The sequence below is a fragment of the Vombatus ursinus genome, unplaced genomic scaffold, assembly GCF_900497805.2.
Source record: "Vombatus ursinus unplaced genomic scaffold, bare-nosed wombat genome assembly UNPS02009205.1, whole genome shotgun sequence".
NCBI classification, from domain to species: domain Eukaryota; kingdom Metazoa; phylum Chordata; class Mammalia; order Diprotodontia; family Vombatidae; genus Vombatus; species Vombatus ursinus.
The window spans coordinates 37,273,628-37,299,816 of record NW_020948983.1 but is presented as its reverse complement, the minus strand read 5'-3'; the positions used below and the strand labels follow the sequence as shown (position 1 = coordinate 37,299,816).

General features: G+C 35.7%; 1 protein-coding gene across 2 annotated transcripts in view; it reads right to left on the bottom strand.

The window, feature by feature from the left end:
* The window catches only part of MCTP2 (multiple C2 and transmembrane domain containing 2), a 215,893-nt gene that overhangs the window by 162,564 nt on the left and 27,140 nt on the right, over positions 1–26,189 (bottom strand). Inside the window, exons 3-4 of one of the 2 annotated variants that reach the window (XM_027852162.1) lie at positions 22,490–22,552; positions 21,536–21,644 (exon numbers count right to left, since the gene is read on the bottom strand). In XM_027852162.1, coding sequence (XP_027707963.1) covers positions 21,536–21,644; positions 22,490–22,552 — 172 coding nt within the window. The remainder of the gene's footprint in view (positions 1–21,535; positions 21,645–22,489; positions 22,553–26,189) is intronic. The other variant, XM_027852163.1, reaches the window with a different exon arrangement.

Sequence of the window (26,189 nt, the reverse complement as noted above, 5' to 3'; positions counted from 1 at the left end):
AATAGCTAGACATTTGTTGTCTCCTACATAGGAGTGGGCTAGTGGAACAAAACAAAAATTTATCCTGGAGTCAAAAGGCTTGGATTCAAGTCGCAGCTCTGCAACTCCAAATGTCTCTAGGTCTCAGTTTCCTCATCTGTAAAATGAAGCAGGTTGACCTTGATGATCTCTTCCTTCCAGTTCCAACCTTCTATAATGCTGTAAAATATCTAATATGGTGATATACATTTATACTGTCCTATGGTTGTTAGTTTCTATGCTGTTTAAATTTTAATTAGTTCATAAATTGCAGAAAAAATGCTATTTTATATATTCCTCAAAAGGTTTGTTGTAAATTTAAATTAAAATGATGAAAAAAAAAAGTTTAGTGATTTAGACTATTTGGGGAGAAAAGTGCAATTAACTTGCTGAAGGGTAATGATGAGGAATGTAAACAAAACAGAATTTATCATTTTTCTGAGGTTCAACAATCATAAATTTTTGGTGTTTCTACACCTAACAAATATCACAACATTGACTCACACCCTCAAAAATTAACCTGAAAAAAAATTTTCAACCCTGACAGAAACCAAAAAATATATTTATTACTTAAGCTACACGCCAATCATTAGAACAATTCTCCACAGAGAAAGGATTTTTAAATTAGAAAATCTTATATGAAAGGTTTTCTTCTTCTCGTTAATAGTGATTTCTTAATGAAGTTATTCCACCTTTCCCCCCAGTTCCTTTCTGTGATAAGGTTTACATAGGTAACAAAACTTTATTTTAAAAATCTGTATGAGAATAATGACATAGAAAAATAATTTATATAATAGCAGCATTTTTAAAGAAAAATAACTTTGTAAGATTTTAGAACTATTATCAAAACAATTACAGACCATTTCTAAATGTGCGTGCATGAAACTTGCTACTCACTTCCTTCCAGAGAAGTGATGGACTTATAATGTAAAGTAAGACATACATTTTTGGTCATGTCCAATGTGGAAATTTGATTCATTTAATGATTCAGATTTTTCTAAGATTTTTGATTTTTAATTATTCAGTGGGACAGGTGGACAAAGGGGTAAGAAAAATGTTATAAATAGACAAATTTAAAATTTTTTTCATCGCTTTATATTATCACATTTCTTTGAGAAATCAACATTCATCTACTGGGCCAGAAATGTATTCAGGGATAGTACACACTGGACTGTGTGCTATAGTAACTGCAAGAGGCTGAAATTCATAGTTGTGCACAGTTATCCTATACAAACTTTACTAGAAAAACAGATAAATAAGAGTTTGGCCTTTCCCACACCCCTTGGGATAACAAAAGTAAGCAAATGTTTCTCTGTGGACACATTCGGAACCTTAACTTCCTGAATGAAAGAGGCTTTGCCAGAAAAAATCTCTGAAGATTCCAAATTATTTTTGCATGGTTATCCATGGACTAAAATTATAGCTGTTTGGGGCTTGCTAAGCACAACAGCTGAACACCAAAAAGAGCCTGCAATGCTTTTGTAGCAGCTCTTGCTGCCCTCTAGCAGCTAAGCAGAGATTTCCCTGCGATGGTTACAAACTGCTGCACACTTAATTTCGTAGACTCAAATAATTAATCTTCATGAAAGCTGAGGCCTGGTGAATAGCAAAGGATATATCAAATTTTAGGCTTCTAAAGCAAACCTGGATCACAAATACTAGAGAAAAATGTTGTGGATGTTCTAAGATATCCTTTGATTCATTCTTCCCTACATACCAGGGCATGTGAATACTCTGTCTGAATTTCTGTGATATTTACTGAAGGGACATTTTTGAGGGATGGTTGGGATGACACATCATATTCTGCTTTATAGAGTTATCTTTATGTTCATACATGACTTAAATCACCAGTCATAAATTTCTCAAAGGCTGGGGTCATTGCTTTTCCCGTATATTCCTGATAATGCCTACTACCCCAGCTTGTACCTAATAGGGAACATATCGATATCATCTATAGATCTAGATCTAATGTGTATCTCTATCAGACCACTGGAAATCCAGCATCATAGTGATAGCACTGTGGCTTAAGCATTGTTGGATCACATACACCCAGGAAAGGAAATGATCAATGGCGTGGCTAAAGAAAAGCTAAAGTAGAACTCCTCATACCACAGCTTTAACAATTCTTCCATTAGGGAACAATGCTGTTATCTGATTTTGTCAATGGGAAAACCTACTTTTGCCAATAGAGTCTCTTGTGAGAATCAGTTTTTCCATACAGGAGCCTGAACTACAATCACACCCTTTGAAGGCTGCCCTAGCCTTCTCCTCTCCATGTGGGAGAGAGCAGGATGGGTAATATGAGGAAAAGAGTAGCATAAGTAATCATCCCTTTAAAACCAAGGTACAGTACCTTCCTTCTTGAAGAAGGAAGGTATGGGTCTAGCTATTTCCCACATTCAATATATTGTGAACATTAAAGGATGATGTAATGAAAAAATGCTCCAATGCTAGTTAGAGGATTCATTTCCCAGTATAACTGGCACATGAAACCGTACTCAAGCCACAAAAGAGCTACTCTAGCCTTTAACTTCCCCTACCCCCCACACATATACTACAAGGTAAATAATTTTCATAACCAAAGACAAAATGTAAATAATGAAAAATGAAAGCAACATTGCAGCAACAAAATCACTCCTAGTTTACTGGTCCGGAAATCAACTATTTGTGATGTCAGATAAAATCAAACATCACGGAGAAGCTCTGCTGAACTAAATGGAAGAGACATGATAAATTAAACCTAAGTATATGTCCTTAGGTGTGTAAAGTTTGTCTCTAATACCGACAAAGCAGTAAACAGGCGGCATCTGAAGCTGCATTGTGTCAGAGTGGCTCCAGGGCATCCCTGAAGCAGCCGAACAGAACCTTAATGCTGCTTACTGGATGATACGGAGCAATGCAAAATAGGGGAGAAGACCAAGTTCATAATCCAGTTATAAAGAGGAAAATGAGCATAGCTTCAGGAATGGTGAAAGTCCGGGAGAATAGAGGTACAACCAGCAATTAAGGGGCAAACATATTCATCTAATTCGGCCTCCGACATCACTGGAGTGGAGGATAAGGTCCCCCGTATATCCCTGGATGCATCATTTCATATATGTATATGTCCCTAATATTAGACTTTGAACTCCTTGAGAAGAGGGGCCGTCCTGATTTTCTAATTTGCACCCCCAGCTTAGCACAATGCTTTTCATATAGTAATTTTTCATTCATTCATTCATTCATTCATTCATTCATTTCATTCATCACTTCACTATTCTGGCCTTTGGTTTCTTCATTCAGAAATGAATATATAGGATTAGATGATCTTTAAGGTACCTTCCAAGTTTAACATTCACAAGGATCAAAGACATTCTAGAATAATGATATTAGAAAAGATCATTTGTCATAGAAAGGCAAATTATTCTAACACTTTGCTCCTGACTCTTGGAGGATGTTTTGATTCCAGCTATAGGGAATGATTGAGACCAAGAAGGGCCCAAGGTCATCTTATCTTAACCTTTGGAATTTCAGAGATAAAGGGCCAGTTCTGGGGTCAGTGTTTCAGATCTACTCTAGTTAGAACTCAGAGCAGTCTGGAAGTACCTAATAAAAACTTGACCTTGTGGATATTCCTATAGTAAAACTTAACTTTGCATGACCTTCAGAGCTGGACCAATAACTATAAGTTAATTAGCAAGGAGTACTCTATGATCCAGATACACTGGCCTACTTGCAGTTTCCAAACATATCACTCCCTCTCCCCTCCTCATGCCTTTGCATTGGCTGTGCTATATACCTACAATGCTCTGCCCTCTCATCTCCACCTCTTAGTTTTCCTGGCTTCTTTTAAAACTCAGATCAAATCCCACTTTTGGCTGGAAGCTTTTCCCGCTCCCCTATGTGCCAATACTTTCCTCTTTAAGATTCCTTCATGAAATCTGTATATGTTTTATATGCACCTAATTGTTTACTTATCTCCTCCATTAGAATGTATGCTCCTTGAGGCAGGGGGACAATGTTTTTGCCTTTCTTTGTATCACCAGTGGTTGGCACAGTGCCTTGCACATTGTAAGCACTGTTAACTGACTGTCATGTTATAGAGAAGTGAAAAGTATGAAAGAAACCGAACTATCTTCTTCCTCCTACCTTTCTAACTCCATCAATGACACCACAATTCTCTGAGTCATCTAAGTTTGGGAAATTTCAACTACTTATATATCCTTCACTATCATACATTGTCACCGGATGATGTTGACTTCTTCCTTTAAAAAATCTTTCACACTTGTTTCTTTCTCTCTACTCCCATTACCTCACCCCTATCTCCTATCAAGCCTTCCTGACTCCAGGCTTTCTTTTCACCGATACAATTTGCATACTAGCTCAAGACTACACTTGCCATAGAGGCTAGAGTGTTGGGCTTCAAGTCAAGAAGAACTGAGTTCAAATCCAGTCTCAGACACTAGCTGTGTGATCCTGGCCAAGTTATTGATTGTTGTGAGGACCAAATGAAATAATAATTGTAAAGTGCTTAGCACATAGTAAACATTATATAAATTTTAGTTATTATTAGCTATTATTCCCTAACTAGAAATTTCACCATGTCATCAAATATTCAAAAACCTTCCATGGTTCTTTAGTTTCAGTACATAAATTCTCCATTTCACTGTGTAGCTTTTGGGACTTTCTACGGAGTAGCGTAACCTATTTATCTGTAGCATAACTTTATTTTCATTGTTCACTGATATATGCTCCATCTTAGTAGGGTCAGACTTATCACAGCCCATCGATCTGCAACTTTTATATTTTTGCTCATGTTTTCTCCAGGTTTGGAATGCCATTTCTTGAGCCTGTCCAAATTATACCCTCTTTTTTGATGCCCAGTTCAAATTTGTCTATTATATAAAGTCGTTCAAGATAGCCCCAGATGTCACTGCTCTATTCCTCTGGTAAACTTCCATACATTTTCTATACCTCATAAATAAGAATTTAATTGCTATATGTAATCTAATTTTTTTTTTACTATTGTTCCATGTTTTAGTCATATCTCTCCAAGAAGGCTAAAGCTTGTTGAGGACAGGGACTATATTTTAGGGATATTTCTCAAGTCTTTCACCATCCAGGCCATTCTACATTCTGCTGCTAAAGCAATTTTCCTAAAGTGAAGGTCTGATCTTACTACTTCCTGATTCAGTAAACTCCCATGGATTCCTATTGACTATAAGATAAAATATAATTTCATTCTTTTAAAATTTCTACTTATAAATGTTTAACAATGTACCTAATTATTAGTAAGTACTACATTTATATAATTTATAAAGTATTAAATATACATATATGGTGATGTGTGCTCAAAATATTTTTATTGACAGAGGTACTCAATCAAAAAAGTTTGGAGATCACTACTTTAGAAGCCATATAATCTGAACACACTGGACAGAGGACTATCGAAAAAATCTTAAAACAAAAATTCACCCCAGGGAATGAATTGTTTTCCTTTGAGCATATATCCTTCTTAGGTAGGGATTTAATTTCTTGTCGAATGCGTTCCTGTTCGTAATATAACCTAACTCTTGGAAAACTTTCCCAAATCTAGTGTTCTTTCCTGAAAAAGGAGTCCTGTGAGTATAAAAAATTACCCCTAAGACAAAATTCCCACTAATCTACTTCTATTTCCACAAATTGAACTGACTCAATCTTAGAAAACTTGCTGCCTTTCTAGATGTCTAGATGTCTTCCAATTTAGATCCAACATCTAAAAAGATACCTTATTCTGAGCTACTCTCCAGCACACCAGTGGTGTGCCACTATCAGACCTGTGCTTAAACAGTATCATTTTGGTAGGGAATTAAACAGAGGAAAGAATGCAGGCAGGGTGAACAGTTAGGAGGTTAATGCAATAGTTCAGGTAAGAGATGATGAGGATCTATACTAGAACGATGGTTCAATGAATGGTGGGAAGATGAATATATGATGTATTGTGAAGTTAGAATTGATAAGACTTTATCAATTTTTTTATCTTTGATAAAGACTTAGCAACTAATCAGATGAGAGGAGTCAAGAACAGGGGAAAAATCAAGAATGACTCAGTTTGCAAACCTGGGTCACTGGGAGCATCATTGACAGAAATAGAGAAGAAGAGGGTAGGATTGCAATAGAAAGCAAAATGAGTTCTGTTTCTAATTTGTTGCATCTGAGTTGTCTACAGGAAATCTGAAAGGATATGTTCAACAGGCAGTCAGTGATGCGACAGTCTTCTCTAGCGTATAGCTATGTAAAGGCTCTAACGATATATATACATTTGCAAAAGAAGCAATATAAAATATCAACTGTATTAAAATGTGCCAAATGATTAATCATGAGAAGTATAAATTAAAATAAACCAGACCCACTGAATCTGTAAAGAGGATAAATGGCATAGTCAATACTGAACAGTAACTTACTCTTGGTGGAGCTGTGAATTGCTCCAATAATTCTGGAAAATGGTTTGCAATTATGCAAGAAAAACCATTAATCATATCTTTTGATTAACCAATTCTATGGTGAATTTGAATATCCTTAAGAAGATCAAAGACAAAAAGAGAGGTCCCACATATTTGAAAATGTACCAATATTTTTTCTCACAAGGAAAAAAACAAACTAGCAATCAAGTGCCTATTAACTCAGTACTCATTAAGTAAGGTGTGGTATGTGAATGTCATGGGATATTATTGCCCTGGATAAAAGAATATGAGGAGTTCAGAGAAATGTGGGAAGATTTGTATGAACTGACAGAGTAAAGAAAGTGGAAACGAGAGCATAGTAACCACTGTGACTATAATACTTTAAGTGAAAACAGCACTAAAAGGCACCCACACCTTGATTAGATGCAGTGATCAACACTGGGCTTAGAGGATATAAGGTGAAACATTTTATATTGAATAAAATGCAACACAATGCATACTGAGTGTTGCATATGTTGTCAGACATGGTTATTATGCCAATATCTATCTGACTTAACTATTTTACTTTCAGTTTTCATTTCCTAGCTAGCTTCCCTCTTTTGGACTTCTCCGTCATGTCCACAGGTACCTCGTTATCCTGCAAGATCAAATCGGCCTAGGTGCTCACATCTCATCAGTGCCCTCTGCTCCTGGGACCCCTTTAAATGGATGGGGGACTGGACAGCTCTTTTCCAAGGAAGGCCCCAGGCCAGCCATCTTTTCTTTTTCTACTATCTTTGCATCCTCCATCATGCCCACCCCAAGTACCTTCTCTTCTTCTCCCTGTCCCCCTTTTCTGCTTCCTTTTGGGTGTTGTCTTTCCTCATTAGATTGTAAGTTTTTTGAAGGCAGTGACACTCTTTATTCCCTTTTATTGTATCCCCAGTGCTTAGCATAGTGCCTGACATATTATTAACCATTATTTAACTATTATTAATTATTTATTATTAATTAATGTTTATTGAATGATTGGCTTTGCTGTAATTGTTTTACTTTGTTCTATGGGGGATGGTCCTATTTGGAAATGGTTGAGACGTAAAAACAAAAGGCATCAATTTAAAAAAAAACATTCTTTTTTGGTTAACAAAATTACTGTACTAGGCTGTCTTGTTCTGTAATACTTGATGCCCTAGGGGCAGCTAGATGGTGCAGTGGATAGAGCCCTGGCCCTGAAGTCAGGAAGACCTGAGTTCAAATCTGGCCTCAGATCAAATACTTGACACTTACTAGCTATGTGACCCTGGGCAAGTCACTTAACCCCAATTGCCTAAAAAAACACTTGATGCCCTCAAAGGCTGCTGAGTTGTGAAGGGTTGACTGCCTCTATGCTAGCAGGCCCCAGATGGCTATATTTTATCAATTCTTACATCCTCCTTTTCTACATTTTCAGCTAGGTCTTGATTAGCGCACATAATGAATCCATGGAGTGAATTCTTTGAATTCTTACTGTATATTTCAGTCAGACTAGAACCACCTATCGTAATTCACATAATTATAACTTTGCTGTCAGTGTGCTACCTACTGTAGCAGTGCCACCTCCCTTTTGAATGGCCATGGGCTAGGAAACTAAATAATTGACCTTGTCAGAATTATGTATTAAAAAAAAGGCTCGGAGTGAGGAGGCAAAAAACTCATATTATACAATAAAATACATAAGTTCCAATATCAGAGCTTTGTGATAACCATTTTCCCCTATTTAAGAGGACTTTGATATTTATTTCCACTCTCCCCTCTTTGCTCCTAGGATGGTCTAGGTTCCCAGAAATCTGATCTTCAGATAAGTGAACATTACTAAAAGTAGTATCTTATAAAAATTTCAAAAGGCTTTTATATATTTTGTCTCTATGCAATGTGTTCCTCCTCAAAGGTCTAATTCTAGTGCCTCATCATGGTATAGAGGTGACCCTGGATTTTTGACAACTAGGCCAGCAGAATACATGTTCTGGGAAAACTTATTAACCAAGAGGACTTTGCTTGTGTACAGCCCCTACGATGGACTGCACACCTGATTATATATTTTTAGAACCATTCTATATTACTGTAGACAAATTCATTACTAAAGTGTTAGTTACCAGATGAACAAACACATGCATGCACACACACACACACACACACACACACACACAAACTACTCATTAGTTCAGTCTTAAAAAAATCTTCTATTCTCTTTCTTTCTTAACTCTATTACCTGCTGTGTCTTCTCTTCTTTTCTACTTCAAATGGCAAACCACTATTCCAGAGCCATAACCTAATAGCTTACTCCCTCTCTTTCCTCATGTTTCCCTTTTTTTTTCTAAGGGTACCAGAGTTTAATCTTGTAAAACAGAGTAATAGTGCTCAGCATGAGAATAGTAGTCTGAAGTCATGTAATTCTCACTGTTTCACAAACAAAATCTGAATTTTTAAATGAAATCTAAACAAAGATAAATTATCAGGGCCAAGTTAAATAGCCTTATTTATATATTGCCTTTCTTTATCATCTGAACACATTTTACAAATACTGATTGTTTTTAATAGCAGCACCCAAAGGAAGTTAAGTGGCAAAAGTATTCTGGTCACTATAAGACTCTGGGTACTCACTGCTAGCCAGATTCCTAGGAACCTGTTGATAAGAGAGATTGAAAATGTTTCTTTAGAAATTATCTGCTTAGGAATTGTACATTTTTACCTTGGATTTTAGCAAAAAGAGAATGAGCAATATTTGATTGTTGTTTTCTTAGATTTATTTTATATTCTATTTTGGCACTTGGGGGAAAGAATGAATTGAAAAGGCTCAGATGAATGATGTGGGTATTAATGAGTAATTGGCAATTCTTTGCTTGCATTTGTCTGTGACTATGGTATCAATCAAATTAATCAATAAGCATTTATTAAACACCTACAATGTGCCAAGCACTGTGCTAAGCACTGGAGATATTAAGGCAAAAACCTTTTTCTCTGATCTCAAGGAGTGTACATTGTTAAAAGTGACAATATATATATATATAGAGAGAGTGTATCTAAATATATATCAAAATAAATACAAGGTAATGTATGGGGGTTGATAAAAGTGTGAGTGGCTGAGGAGAATGAAGAAAGGCTTTATGCAGAAGGTGGTATTTGAGCTGGGTTTTGGAGTAAACAAGGGATTCTAAGAGAGGGAGGATGAGGAAGGGTCATAAAATATAGCATGGAAAAGGCACAGCGACAGGAGATGTAAGGCCGTGTATGAGGAATAGCAAGAAGGCAGTTGGGCCAGACTATGGGAATTAGAATAATGTACAATGAGCCTGGAGAGGTAGGTTGGGGCCAGGTTGTGAAAGGCCTTAAATTCCATCACAGAAATTTATATTTGATCCTAGACACAACAGGGAGCCACTAGGGTTTATTGAGTAAGGGAGTGACATGGTTGAATCTGCACTTTAGAAAAATCCCTTTGGTAGTTCTGTGGAGCATGGATTGAAGAGGGTAGGGACTTGAAGCAGACGAACCAATTGGGAGGTTATTACAATAGTCCAGGCAAGAGATGATGATGACATTTAAGAAAACTGGTGGAAAATTAAGCCATATGACCTCACAAACGAACTCTGGAATTTACTAGACACAAATGCTATATCCTAAAATGATAACAGAAATTAAAGAGAAACCACCTTTCACACAAAGAAATAGGAAGTGATGAAATTGAGAAAGGCCAGTAAAGGGAAGTAGGAAGCCACTTTGGACAGTGTAGAAAAGCCAAGCAAACTCACTTAAAAACAATATGATTATGTGCAAGGTAAAATAGGAAGGACTGCCAAAACAATGGGGGAATAAAAAACCAAAAGCAAGTGACTGGGAATGAATAATATTATGGTACTAATGGAACCTAAGAAGGAGATTAAATATAAAAACAGCAACATAAGTGATATGAGCTGCAAGAATTATAGAAACAGTTGCAAATGCTCGAAACACATTAAATGCTCTATAGAATCTTTATCTACAAAACTAAACTTGACACAATGGTCACTAGAATTCATCCATAACTGACAGAAATACATTTCCTTCTTTTGTTTTAATACATGCTTTATATCTTCTTAAAAGCAGTATATACATGTGATTATATGGAAACACAAAGTAATGAGGCAACATAAATGTTTTTCTTTTAATTAAAATAGGCCATTAATAAATAGGAAGCATGTTTAAAAATTTATCGTTCACAGACAGAATCGTAGCGGAATCGTAATTTTAGAGATGAAAGGCAGAGGAGAATGGACTAGACTAGTTAGCATTATAGATAGAATGAGAAATCAGGTCCTTTGCCTATTTGTCTGGTTGTATTTCCACCATGACACTTACGTAAAATATTATCGACTATTTCTGAGTTAGAGAAGCAACTTGGTATAGTGTAAGAAAAAACTGCTAAGCCTAAATCTGGAAGTTCTAGATTAAAATTCTACCCCTCACACTTATTAGCCACTTGACCAGGGCCAGAGTCTTAAAGGTAGTTGTGCCCTTGGAAAATAACTGGAATTTAATAAGTAATTCATCACACTGACAAATCCTGCATTCATGCATATAAGTGGAATTTCTACAAATAAAAACCTATAAACCAACTGGTAGGAATATCTTTTATGAATATATATATATATGCATATATATATATGTACATACGCATAATTATGTACTCAAAGTCTTCCTTATCATCTGAAAATTAGCTATGGCTGTGCTTGAAAAAATGGACAGTTGTCTATTTCTGAACCTGGCTGCCAGTTCCTACAGTTACCTTCACAGATAGCTCATGACTTTTCACAAGAACATTTAAACATTCACACTAAACAAAATTACGTTAATCTATTAATTTCTGGGTCTAACCCTCTAGGGAAATTTAGCAAATTGTTTTATTAAGATTACTATTTTGGGAGTTGTTCTCTTTTCAGTATTGCAGTACTTGGAAATGGCCACGAGAGGGCATCAACATACTGTACTTTTCTATCTAGAAGTGGCAAACTATTGTAATCAGCTCCCAAACCATAAGGCTGAAACAGTATTTGAATGAAAGAACTAATGTCTTTCAAAGGAGTCACAGAAAATCCTCTGGAGCACCCAAATATAGGTTGAGAATTTATGGCGAGCACAGGTTGTACTATGATAGGACAGACTTAAAGATTGAAATGCAGTGATGCATGGAATAAAAAGTTTTACATATGCCTTCTGTTAATGGCTAGTCCAGCCCTCTCATTGCAGAGATGAAATTGAGGTCCACAGAGACTGTATCCCAGGGAACCATCAATACTTTCAATATCCACCTTTGGAAAGTTTTCAGAGCAAAGAATAATAACATGTTCTTGGTTCTGAATGCCAGGGACTCAGAACTAAATTATATAGCACTATGGCTCTCTCCATCTAAAAATATCCAAATCAAGAAATACTGAAAGAAGCTTCCCTGAACTAATAATATCACTTCTATTCTGCTCAAGGGAGACATTCAAGAATACCTGGTGCACAGTTCAGTCTCAGGTCTTTGATGATCTAATGCTTTGGGAGAATAAAACCATTGTGGGGAACTGATTCTCCTCATGATTTTCTCCTTGGAGGGAAGAAAAGGACAGATATAGGGGAAAAGGAAGGAATTTAAGATATAATAAAAGAGATAAAAAAGGGGTTTTGGAAACAGTCCAGTATTTTATTTATACTGCTATCTAATTATGACCTCTGTAACTTTCCCCAGAAGATTACTTTGTGGTTTTATAAATTTGTATTATGAACACACACACACACACACACAGAATATAACATGATGTGGCAGCATTTTACACTACTCATCCTATCTCCTTCCTACCTCCCCTTTGATTTCTGGGGTTCTGCTATCTCTTACTCACCTCTTACCACTCCTCCGATCACTTTCATTAGTTCTTCATCATCCTCTTACCCTCCAGGTGAGAACAGCATGTGAGCCTCTGTTGTCCTTCCTCCTCTGGCTTCCTTCTATTTATATTTCCTCAGCAACATCATTCTTGGCTATGGCTTCAGTTTTTAACATCTGCATGTTACTCCAAATCTAATACTCCATAATTCTACTGTGCATCCCTCCTCTCAAATTCCCTGAATCAATTGAATATTTATTACGTATCTAGCATATGTAAAATGCTGGACCAGGAAAGATACAAAGTTTAAATAAGATACATTCCTTGACCTCATGTAGCATGATTATAGGCTCTGAAGGAGCTTTTATTTTGGGGAGTGGCTGTTGAAAGGCAGACCTATGGTTTCATTCTTATAGTAAGCTTTCAGTTAGGGAAACCTCTCTGCCAAAGCAAAACTAGGATCACCCTGCAATTTACAATCTTTCAGAATTTTCTGAAGGCACTGAGAAGTTAAGGGATTTGCCCAGATTCACACAGTCAGTATGTATTAGAGACAGAACATGAACCCAGGTCTTTGTGACTCCAAGACTGCTTCTCTATCCACTATTCCATAGAGCCTCTCTATAGTATACACACAATATGTGTGTGTGTATGTATATATATATATACATATATATACACACATATTTTTATATATATACACACATATATATGTACACAATATACATGTGTACACATACATATGTACAAAAATGGCAATATATAAACATATATGGGTCTATATACATGTATTATACAGTTACTATGTATGGTACATGTATTTTATTTATACACACATTACGTATAGGCAATGTGGTACAGTGAAGAGTATATATATACGTATATATATATGTTTACATATATAAGGAAACATAAGCATACATATAAAGCTTAGGTATGATTTATGTTTTGGTTTCCTCAGGTTTCAAAACTGCCCAGGTCCTCAATGTACAATATGAGCATCACAAAGAGGAACATAACACATCCTTTATTTCCCCGCCACATATATGTATATTTGTGAACATATATATGTACACACACATGTATGTGTGTTTGTATATGTGTGTGAAGAAGTTTTTGAGATGTTCTGGGTATTTTTATATGTGTAACTGAAAAATAAATAGCCACTCTGGCAGAGACCTTGGCACTGTTTCTGTACCTTTAAGAGAGAGAATAAAAATCTTAGGGAGGGCCAGTTAACTGTAATCTTTAGTACATTAACTGTCCTGACTTAGAGAGAGTCTGTGTAAAGGTTCTGAGAGAGAAATAAGACAACTTATTTCACGAGGAAACTTGGAAAGTTAACTGTCATCTATGAAGACAAAGTCTGTAAGGGACTTGGAGAGCTGTCATCTTTGAGAAAGCCTAAGGAGACATTTTGAGTGATGTGATACTAGCTTTCCTTGTGTAGAGTAGCTATGCTGTGGAGATGTTTTGAAAGCTCTTTAACTGATATCTTGACAGAACAGTATTACTTTGGGACTGTGCTTCCAATATGTATGGAGGTTTCAACCAATTCCTAGAGGTGTATCTGGTTGTGACCCTTCTCACAGCAGATACATTATTGAAATATTAATTTATGTCTTTGCATTAGTGGTTACTGTTAATAAATTAGATAGCTAGTAATGCTGATGTTTTTCTAATTCTATGAGAGTGGAGTTTGAGAAAGTTAGGGGAAAAAAGGTTTTTTTTGGTTTCTTTTAAAAAAAACAGGGAGGGGCTAAAATTAATTAATTGAGATAATTTCTGTATTTGTCATAAGTTATTAGATAATATCAGAACATGACCTTTGAACCCAGTGTGAGAAGATTAATAAGGTAATGAAGAAATTAGCAGGCTAAGGGGTCGAGGTTTGGTACATTTTTTAGAATACATTAGAGGTGTTGCTTTCTACTTGTAACACATACCAATATCTTTTTCCACAGGATTGATATATGCAGATTAGTAAAAATCTTGCTACATGTGGGATTCCTATTCCTATTAATTGTGGAGCAGAAGAAGCTTGACTTCATGCATACATATACATGTCAGAGAAACAGAGAGAGGGTGTGTATGTGTTCTTTTAATTGGGATTATCCACTTTCTGTGTTGCTATTGAGGAAAAAAAATTAAGGTAGAAGTTAAACAGGCACTTTTTGGTTCAGAGTAAATCTCTTATTAAAAATAGAAGTACCCAAGAGTTGAATAGGCTTTCCCTAATAAACAGTGAGCACCCCATTGCCAGAACTATGGGATGAGAGAGTAGAGTGTCCTATTTTGATTTCAGAGTCTGTACTTACCCAGATCAGACTCCTCTTTGTCCCTTTACATGTCTAAATACTCATATATTTTATATGGGAATATGTCATCGATTATTATTTATCATAATTGATTTAGGAGTCTTGCTATGAGCTATATAAATCAACAGATAAAATATTTATTACTAGCTCATTATAAGCCAGGCTTTATATGAAGGCCTGGAGACACAACTTAAAATAAGCAAGATAGTATCTATCTTTAAAGAGTATACATTCTTAAGGAGAAGACGACACCCATGGGAAGAGATGGCCAGGGAAATTGTTTTGGACAGGGACATTATAGGGATGGCGGTTAGAGTTATAGTCCTTGACTGACATGTCCTTTCTAGGAAGGTCAGTGTTAATTTAATTACTATTCTCAGAGCTTGAGTTGGAAAAGTACATGTGGAAGAAAGGGTATGCTCATCAATATGTCATCAATGTTGGTACTATTTTATGACCCACTAATTATCAGTGCTTTCTAAGCATATACAGTCCATTCAGACTAAGGCAGCATAAATCCCTATAGAACGAGTACATAGAGATGAATCAAACACTGTTAAGTCCTTGTTCTTCTTCCAAAGGAGTTAGAAACACATTTTGTTTTTGTTTCTTTCCAGAAAATACTGTCAGAGGAATTGCACCCAGAATATCTCAAAAACCTCCAGGTTTCAAAACACAACAACATACAAGACAACATCAAAACAGCAGGTTTCCTATACTGATGTACAACAATTTAGCCTCCTTTTAAGATCCTCATTTGAGGCATTCAAAATTGTTCATGCCTCAAGATGAATAGCTTGGTTCTTCACTTCACTGCCATCGAGTGGAAATATAGTAGATTAAAAAAAAACAACTTCCCAAGCATCCCCAGTTTTCCCCTACAATCACCTAATAAGATATTCTATGGAAGTAATCATCTACTGCTTAAACTTTAAGTGTACAATACTTAAGGTTCCTTCTAATTATAAAAGCCTTCTTGTTTACCTAAATTGTTTCTACCTGACAGCCATGAAGAAAAGCAAATTTTCATAGCAAAAGGTCTAATTTCAGAACACTGCAATCTTCAAAGAAAAGGTATCGAGGAGGTATTAATTATATAGCACCCCAAGGAACATTGGGCTGCTTCCAAAGAATAGAGAAGTTAGCCACAAATTGTTTTCCTTACAGGTTGAGAAATGTAGACTGTACTTTGATGATTCAAGTATAAAAAATAGTGAGTACTTTGTAATTAGGTCCACAAGTTTGAAACCTACTTTCAACGTGTCTCTTTCATTTGGAGTCACTGATCAATATCTATACCTTCAATCAATACCTTCTATACCTTGGACTTTGTGACCCAAAATAAAATAGAGAGTAATGTACTTGAATGCTGACTTTCATCTCAGTATCAAAGCAATCTATAGACGTAACTAACTATCTAAGAATGTCTTTAGGGCAAAGGTGCTAAATATTGTTGTGGTTTGTAGGTGTTGCATAGACAGAAAGTAGATAGTGACAAAATTTGAAAAGATTACTATCAGAGTAAGGAGAGCAACACATGGCTATTTGTGCCGGAAAAATTGGCTTAGAAATCCAGAGACCTGAATTCTAGTCCTCATTTTTCCACTGTCTATGTGATCATAAGCACGTCACTAGACCTCTCTAGGCCACAATTTGTTCATTTGCAAAATGAGGATAATAAATTAGATTGTCTTCTCAGTATCCCCTCTGGCTCTAGTATTCTGTGATTTCTCCTGCCTCATTACATTCTGCTAATATGCTCTTTGTGTTTGTCATGTTAAAAATGCTTACATATTCAAAAGTGTCTGTGATCTCAATCAATGAGGATGTTTACTCCATGATGCAGAATTAAAACCTATCCATTCCTGCTCATCCCTTGTGACTGATATTTGTTCTTGTGTATGTTCACCACAGGGCATCTACCTACCACGAAAGCTTCTCCTCACTTTCTACTAGCAAAGCACCTGAACTGTCTACCTGTTACCCCTTACCCTTATCACTTGACCAGCCCATCTTCTCTTGCTATCATACATTTTCCTGATGACATTCTTCACTTCTATTTTTCTTCTAAATTTCTCAATGATTCTATTTTGCAGCATACCCACCATAAACCTTTCCATTACCTTCTTTGGAATGTTCCCTTTTTAACAATACAGAGAAAGTGTTTCATGTCTCAGAAGCATAAAACATCACTGGTATAGAGTTAGCATTAAAAAGATAGTCCTTTGTTTCTGGGAGAAGTTTGACATCACTAAAGTACATTCACAGTTCCCTGAACAAAATCCAGCTCATATTCCTCCTAATCTTTAAGTCTGAGCATAATTCATTGTTCATTTGTATGTCTGCTCTATATATACATATTGATGGATAAATGCTATAGGTTTTCCATCCAAAAATATGCTTTTTGTTTTTTGTTTTGGCTAGGTAATGGAGTTAAATGACTTACCTAGGGTCACACAGCTAGTAAGTGTTATGTGTCTGAGGCTGGATTTGAACTCAGGTCCTGCTGAATCCAGAGCCAGTGCTCTATCCACTGAGCCACCTATCTGCCCCTCATCTAAATAGATGTTGTAAGCAAAGGAGAATATATTTCTCGTTCACTTGGTCTTTCTGAGTGAATGGTCAGGCCAACCTCTTGAGAGGTTATGGATCTCTTCACACAAACTCTGCATTGTTCCACAATTTGATGTAGCCAGACCAGTGTCATCCACCAACAAAATCATCTGAAGTAGGTATCAAACTCAAATAGAAATGAAGGCACTAAGTTGTGTATAAGGATTCTTACACATTACATACTGACTTAGAAAACTATATAGTAACATCTATGTTCTATTGTATGTTTATTTATATTGTTAAATATAATTACATTTTATTTTGGTTTGGCTTGAACTCGGGAGTGTTGCACTAGTGGTCAACGTATTTGACGTCTCTAATCTGGAAGACCTCACCATTCGCAGGGAATTTTTCTTCAACTCAAACACTATGATAGACCTCCATCATAGTAATACAGCAACTATAATAACTTTTGATGATCAAATATCTCCCCATTTTATGCCTAGTCTGTTTTTTTATGCTCAGATGATCACTGAACAAGAATATTTCTGTTATATTTTTCAAGGAATCTTGAATAGTTTTGATGAATGGATGGAAAACACTTTATTATAATAAAGTCTTTGAGGCAGTCTTTTAATCTACTGTGTCAAATGCTATTTCATGATGTACAAATAATAATATTACATGCTATGTATTTCAACTACTTCAAAAACATGGCCCATATGATTTAGATCTCAAACAAAACAAGCCAAAACAAGCCATGTTCTTAGTATAAATCTGAGAAGAAATAAAAAATAAAAATATTTCCACATGCTGACAATGAAAATTAGAATAGAGATATGGTCATCTCTCTCATACAATGGAGATGAGCAATGGTATAAATCATACAAAATAAGGTAAAATCCAAACTTCTCAGCCTTGGGCTTAAGACCCTCCTCTACTATCCCCCAAATAACTTCTGACCAGTCTAATCTCCCACAACAAACATACCTTGTGCTATAACTAACCTGACCTACTAGCTGGTCCCTACATCTTGACTATCTTCTAATTAGAGTGCCCATAAATCTTATATATTAAAGCAATATTAATGAAGTGCTCATCTAACTACTAAGTGGGTCCTAAATGGATATTTAGGGGTAATGGGAAAGGATTGGAGAATCAGCCTCATGATGGGGAAATTAGGAACCCATTATTTTCCTGCATTGAGAAGTAGCTACCCACCTAGTTAACAAGAAATATGACCATGAAATCTAGAAATATTTAGTAATCTCCTTGGCAATAGCAAACTTTTTTATGTGTTGTCTTTGTATTCCCATAATCTAGCACATGTCTTTCACATGTCTGGCACTTGATTAATGCTTTTAGAAGACAAACAGGCAACTCTTGAAGCCAAATTTTACTCAGGAACAAAATAGAAATATAAGAAAACAATTTAAGGAAAAACTATGCAAGGACCTCCCCCCTTCCTTTCTTTATAAATATAGGAGGCAATATGTGTAAGATATTGCATAGACTGTCAGACTCCATTGATGGTTGCTCAGTTTTGCTGAACTGCTTCCTGCCCTTCTTTTGTCATTCCTTATTTGAAGTAAGATACATTCAGAAGTAATGGTAAAGTAAAAACAAAACACATAAAGAAATTAATTTTTAAAAATCTATGCAAAATCAGTCTTTATAGGCAAGGATCTGAGAGAGGTCACTGGTCTAAGACTAAAGCTTAGTCCTTCATGAGCTGATCAGGTGTTGTTATCATTTCACACACACACACACACACACAAACACACACACACACACACACACACACACATTGAAATTTTTCAGAATACAAACTGCACAAGACTTAAAAATAAATAGTTCCATAATTGACAAAGAAGTAGGGATGGTTGCAAAACTGAATTACTAGATAGGAGAAGAGTGATATGATAACTAAGAATTAAGCAGCAATCAATAATATATATGCATATTACATTTTATGGACTTTAAAATTGAGGAGAAGGAGCCAAGCTGGACATAAAATCCAGAGGGCTTATTTTTTCTTTCCCTGGAGGTTGTCTTGAGTAGGCTCACTGACTGAGTACTGGCCTCAGTCTCTGTTTAGAGGAACTGTGTTTTCAACACGCTCTATACCTGGAGCCCAGGAAAGATATTTTTACTTTTCTGGCTTCTTTGTGAGGTATTTTACCTTTAAGTTTTAGTTTCAACTTCTGTCCCTCATACTGTATCATTAACATATAAATTTCTGCCTCTTACCTCCTCATTAACATTTGCTCTATCATTACCCTTTAACTTGTTGTGGTTTGTGAATTGTTGTTAGAAATATTTAACACAATTCCTCTACAAAATACTAATTTGATTAATTTAATTTACCATTAACAATGATTTTCATATTTATCTTTAAACTAAAATGTACCCCAAGTGGTTGATGTTAAATTCTATTCATTTAGAACTTTTGAAAGCAATAATATAAATATATTTGGTATATAGAATTTAACTTTACACTGATAACTTTGGATAAAGTTTAGCCCAAAGATAAAAATTCAAAATGACTCCATCAAAATGGTTTAAAAAACAAGCAAACTTTTAACATTAACTAATAGCCACAATTGTGAGAACTGTTGGATATAATCTTCCTTGAGGCGCTATGGCCAATATTTTAAAAATCCTACATTCAGAAGACTCCTAAAACATTTTTTAAAAGAAGTTCATATGCATGGAAGGAGACTTTTAAAGAAATCATACTCCTTGTTTTTTCCTATCTTTGTGCCTTCGGTTCACATTGTTCCCTCTTTCTGGAATGGCCTTCATTCCTCACCTCTGCCTTTTCCATTCCTAATCCTTGTTCAACTCAATCAACAGATCAAATGACATCATTTCACAAATCTCCTCAGCCCATGTGTGTTCTCTGTCCTCTGAGCTCCCAAAATACTTTGTACATATTGCTTTTACTGGAAGAATTCAGAAAGTCTGTTAGATGATTGGTGATGATGAGAATGTAAAAGTTCATGAAAGATAATGAACAAAGTAGGAAATCAAGACTTGACTATGGTTTACCACAGGCATTGGTCATACGGTTTCTTTTACTCTTCACAGGCTCTTAAACTAAGTGAATGTTTCTGAAATGAGTTAAACCTATTTCCACCAAACAGAAATGTATGCTAGGGCCCAAAGCTCTACATAACCAGTTTCTCAGTATTGATTTGTCTTTTTAATTCTATCAAATTAATTGTTAATATTCTCAATTAAAAAATAGAAATGATCATAAAAGAAGCATGGATGGACCTAGAAGGCAAAATAAAGCTTGTCTTACAACTCAGGTCCCTTATTCATTTCATACACCTAGACTACCTTCATTATCATAAAGCTTAACAACAAAAAATAATCAATAAAGGTCTTTTGCCCTTTGCATGACAAGTCTCCCTTCAGAAAACCATCAGACCTTCAATTTGGAGATGAAATTTATAAGACTAAAGAGTATATCATTTTTTTTGACATTTGAGGACACTGGGGAATTAACTTGGTAGAAGCAAACTCAAATTTTAAAAATTACTTCATTTCAATTTCTTATGATTTTAATCACTTCTTCACTTGATTGTTACTTCTACCTGTCTATTTCTACAGTGACAAATTCAGATCTCAATATTGAGGATGGCCAGGCTAAAGCTTCAATAGAGAGGCAGGAAACAAACAGGCGTGCATTATAGGCCAAAGACATTTTCTTTACAGGTAAGTGTTATTCTTTATCAGAAAAGTTCTAAGAACTTTTAAGTCTCTTCACTCCCCATTTTTCTTCTGTTAATCATATCTTGCTTCCTAATATGACCAACAAGGCATCTCTGGAATTCTCTAGAAAACACCAAATTACCAAATAAAATGTAGCTGAAAAAGTAATCATCCAAAAAAAATACCATCTGTGAAAAGTTCAGGTTGGGCCAGCTAGGTGGCAAAGTGGATAGAGCACTGGCCCTGAAGTCAGGAGGACCTGAGTTCAAATCCGGACTCAGACCAAACACTTGACACTTACTAGCTGTGTGACCTTGGGCAAGTCACTTAACCCCAATTGCCTAAAAAAAATTTTTAAAAAAAAAAGGAAAGTTCAGGTAATGGCAGTAGTTAGAGGATGTGCAGAAATGCACCCACACAGTCATTTATTAATATTTTCCAAAAACTAATACCACTAAAAACTAAATGAACAAGTTTATCCTTCCTTCTTTCTTGAAAATATTTGGATGTATGTATCTATTCCTAAATACATATGGAAGGAGTAAAAGGCAGAATTTGGTAAGATTAACAGTTCAGTACCAGAGTTGAAAGGAAAATATAGGAAAAAACACAAATAGAACATCAAATAAAACTGATTTCTTACCACAGCGATCTCTAATGACAAGGTTCCTGCCTTCTTTCAGATGTATGGTGAGAAGGTAAGCAAAAGGGCTGGGGAGGTTACTTAAGGAATCTCCTGCTTCTTCAAGAGTCTATAGGAAATAGAGAAACCATTTACTTTTTTTCCTGATTTGTAAGCAAAAGAAAACACACATGTATTCATGCATGCATGCATGCATGCACACAAACACATGCACACACACTGCACAAAACAAAAGCTAAAATAAACTACATTTTCTTTCTTAAGGAAGGAAAAATTTAAGGAAGGAAAAAGATAATAGTCCTTTTTAAAGGTATAATGCTGATAGGTATGTTATGAGTTCTATACACACACACATATAGACACACACACACTTTAATCTTCAGATTGTATAATCCTATTCCTCATATGCTGCTTACTAGGTGAAATCTTCTTTGATCTCCATTAGTAATGAATATTATCTTTAAACTTCAAGTAATCCTTTGTTTTGCTTCCTCTGTAGTCCTACTAGAGACTAAGCATCTATTACATATTTGTAATGATAAATATGTAATAGATGCTTAGTCTCTAGTAGAATTGTACCCATATTAGATGGTCAGATCCTACAAAGCAGTGCCTTCTCAGTCTCTCCCCTTATCCAAGCTCAGTAATACTCTGCCTATGGTCAGCACTTAACTGTCTATTGTCTTAAATCAAATACCACCCTGTAACTCAGTCATGAGATTGCCGTGCAAAATTCAACATCCTGAGAATTACAGAAATTGTTGATATCAAGTCATTATTGTATGTTTATCACAAAATGATTTACAAACTGTATAAATGAGGTTGGTAAGTGTTCAATATTCTATATAGAGTTGAAAACAAATCCAATCCTAACTTTACTTTCCAGTAAATATTTCCTTAGAATTATTTACTTGACTGCTAGAGAATTTAAAAATAAAATAACCACAAACTCACAGATTGCTCTTCAAAAAGCTGGGAGGTCATTGAAGTATCCAAATAACTAGATCCACCTGGATTCTGTCATTAAAAAAAAGATTTTTTTAAAAAACCCTGATAATAAATCGATTGAAAGAACCAAGCAGGCTAATAACATAGAAAGATGTCTCTTCACCCACTGAAAGTGCTTCATCACCTTTGAACATTTGACAGGCTAAAAGCTTATGCCTGGATCAAGAGATTCTGAAGACGGCTCTTCACCAGTGTTCTCACTTTGCAAATGTGTCACTTACACATTTTACGTCAGCCAAATCTAGGAAATACTTGGTATTTTAATGTTTGTGTGGTAAAACTGTGATATGATGTGGTTGACTAGTTCACAGAACAATTTGGGCAGAACATTGTACTCAGGAACTGAAGTATAAATAAGGAAAATAAAATGGGAAGCTTTCCAAAATGAGGCCTGATGGTACTACTTTAAACTATACCTTTGTGGAATTTGCAATCTTGTCTCAAGCTGTTAGATTACACATTTACTAAACTGGAAAGTGAATGTTCGTTAGCTCTGAATTAATGACATATTCCAAATAAGTTAGTCATTGCATGACACAGAATTGGAGAAAGGCTGTTGGAAGGGACCTCTTTAGTCATCTAGTCTAACCCCTCCCAAAATCATAAATCTCATCTACAATATTCTTAATCTACAATATTCATTCTCTACTGAAAGGGATTCAGGGACCAAAAATTCATTATTCCCCAAGCAATCCACTCCAGTGTGAGGCAGCAATAATTGCCAAAGACACGCACACACACACACACACACACACACACACACACACACACATACATACATACTTATATACATTTTTTTTCAATTTTTTTCTATTTGTTGATTGAAAATCTGACTTCCTCTAACTTCCATTGAATGTTCTCAGTGCCATAAGTATAACCTCCTTCCACATAAAAACCCTTCGGACATTTTAAGATAGATGTCATGTGCCCTCTCCCCAAATCTAAGAATAAATGAACTCCCCTGAGTTCATTCAAGTGATCCTCGTGCAGAACAGCATCATGGATCTTCAATATCCTGGTTGTCCTCCTCTGGATAAACCCAGCTTATAAATATGTCAGCTCATTTCCTGATTTGAATATGTCAAGATACCCAGAAAATTATGCCACAGACTAATGAAACATGTGGTTAGCAATGCTTCCTTAAATTTGCATAGAACTTTATAGTTAAAGTGCCCTTGTGCCCACTGTCTAATTTTATTTAATCTCAGTTGTAAGGGAGCTCAGAAGTTATCTAATTCAAACTTGCATCTGATACATGAATCCAGGACAAATGACCAACTGATCAACCTTTGACTGAAAACTTCTAATGACTCCCTGTTTTACTGGTCTAACTCATAACTCATGACAAAATATGCCTCCCTGCAGTTTTTATCCATTGGACCTGGTTCTGCCTCCCATAACCACAGAGAGTAGATATAATACTTTACAATCCTTCAAATACTCGAAGTCAGCTATTTTGGAGAGATGAGGTAGTTATTATTATTCCCAGTTAATAGATGAGGTAACAGAAGCAGAAAGATTGAGTTCCTTATCCATGGTCACACAACTACTCAGGGTTAGAACTAGGATTCTAACCCAGGACTATTGATTACAAGTTCAATGCTTCTTTCCTTTATACCATCAATTCAAATGTAAGCTTACTGTGAGTAAGGATCATTCTTTGGGTGTGTATATATTCCCAGCCCAGATCACAATGCTTGACACATAGCAGGGATTTGATTGATTGATTGATCTTATAGGAATTAGAAGGGCTCTTATTCTGTCAAGACTTTCTATCAAAGTAAACATAGAATTAGGAGTTCTAACTTGAGAGTTTTCTCAAAACTTTGTTTTATTTTCCCAGTTGTGGAGCATCACTCATTAAGCCTGCCTCGAGGCCATCTAAATACCATGCGACTTACCTCACAGGCTTCTAAGAACCCTAATTCCACATTATTCACTTCTAAACTTAGTAATGTTCTTCATTTTTTCTGGATTAATATTAGATTTTTAATATTCAATGAAGTTGGGCTTCAATATGCTAACATTTCATCCATAAGTGCTGTAGTCATCACATTTCAAAGCAGTTTTAATGATGAAGAAACTGAGGCTATTTCTTACCTGGTACCAAACAGTTTGTTACTGATGTGGATTACAACCAGAAAATTCCTTGATTTTTTTTTTTTTTGGTTCTTTAAAGTGAATTCTTGCCTTATTTCATCAATTATCTGAGTATAGAGAGACATGAGAATGTAGTAGAAAGAACATTGGATATAAGTAGAAGATCTGTTCATTCTGCTACTAGTTGTATGACACTAGGTAAATCAATTAACTTCTGTGAGCCTCAACTATCTCTTCTATGAAATGGAGATAATATTCTGACTAGCTCACAGAGTTGTCAATAAGTCAAATCAAGTCAATAAGCATTTATTAAGCACTTACTGTGTGCCACGGATTATGCTAAGTGCTGGAGATGCAAAGAAAGGCAAAAGACAATCCCTGTTTTCAAGGAGCTTTTATAAAGGAAATAGTAATTGTAAATTATAATATAAATGTAATTATAATGCAAATTATAAAGGAAATTTCCTATAATTCATCCCTTTGGCTTTCTAAGCTGGTGGTCTCATCTGCACATTTGGAAACAAAATATAGATAAATCAGAATAATGCTTAGAATACCAGGTTCTTAGATTGGTTTCTGGGGGTGTGGGATGGGAGGAGAGAAGCTTGATAACATGAATTTCAGCCTGATGCCACAGGTCATGTCTACCTCTGGCTCCATTTTGGGGTCTGTGTGTTTTCACATTCAGAATATCACAAATATGGGACACATAGAACAAACATCAGTCCAACACCATGCTAAATATGATCTATGAATTAACAACCAGATATCATTTGCTTCTTCAGAATGGGAGATGGAGCCTTCACTAATAGTGTTTCTTGAATTTCCATATGTAACGTTATGCTTCTCTCAATGTTAACCAGGATCTCTACTCTCAGTAAAATACTTCATCATCCAAATATGTCTGCAGATATACCCCCAAGAAACTGATAATCAAATTGCTATCTCTGACCCCTTGAAACACATAAACCAACCAGCAACCAAGTGAGAAAGTCCCTCTGTATGCTTTAGCAATAAAGCACCGGTCTCATGAAGTAGACTACGTGGATCCTATCTTGCCATTGGGAGAAGCTATACAAGGAAACCTGCACCCAAAGCAAATTGGGCCCACTCAGCATAGTTGTTGTGACTTTGATTCTTCTATACCTGTAAGATGCAATTTCCTCAGTTGCATGTTAAGAATGAGCCTAGTTCTACTTTAAATTAGCTTTGCCTTAGTTTGCAAAATTGTTGGTTGGTTTGGTATTTTGTGGGTAACTAGCTTATCAGTTCACCAGTATTCACATTTATACAAAACCCCATTATCTGGGATTCTGAAAGTTCCAGGATGAGCGGTGACTTTGTTCCACCACTGTTACTGATTTCTCCTCCAGAAAGACTCAGCCAGAGAATAAAATCTGTAATAGAGATTGTTATTCTCTGGAATACTGTAAAAGCCTTTCACCAAAGGTGTCTTCCAGTGTAACTTGACAGAGGAGCTGGGATAGTATCACCATTTTTATCTATCTATCTATCTATCTATCTATCTATCTATCTATCTATCTAT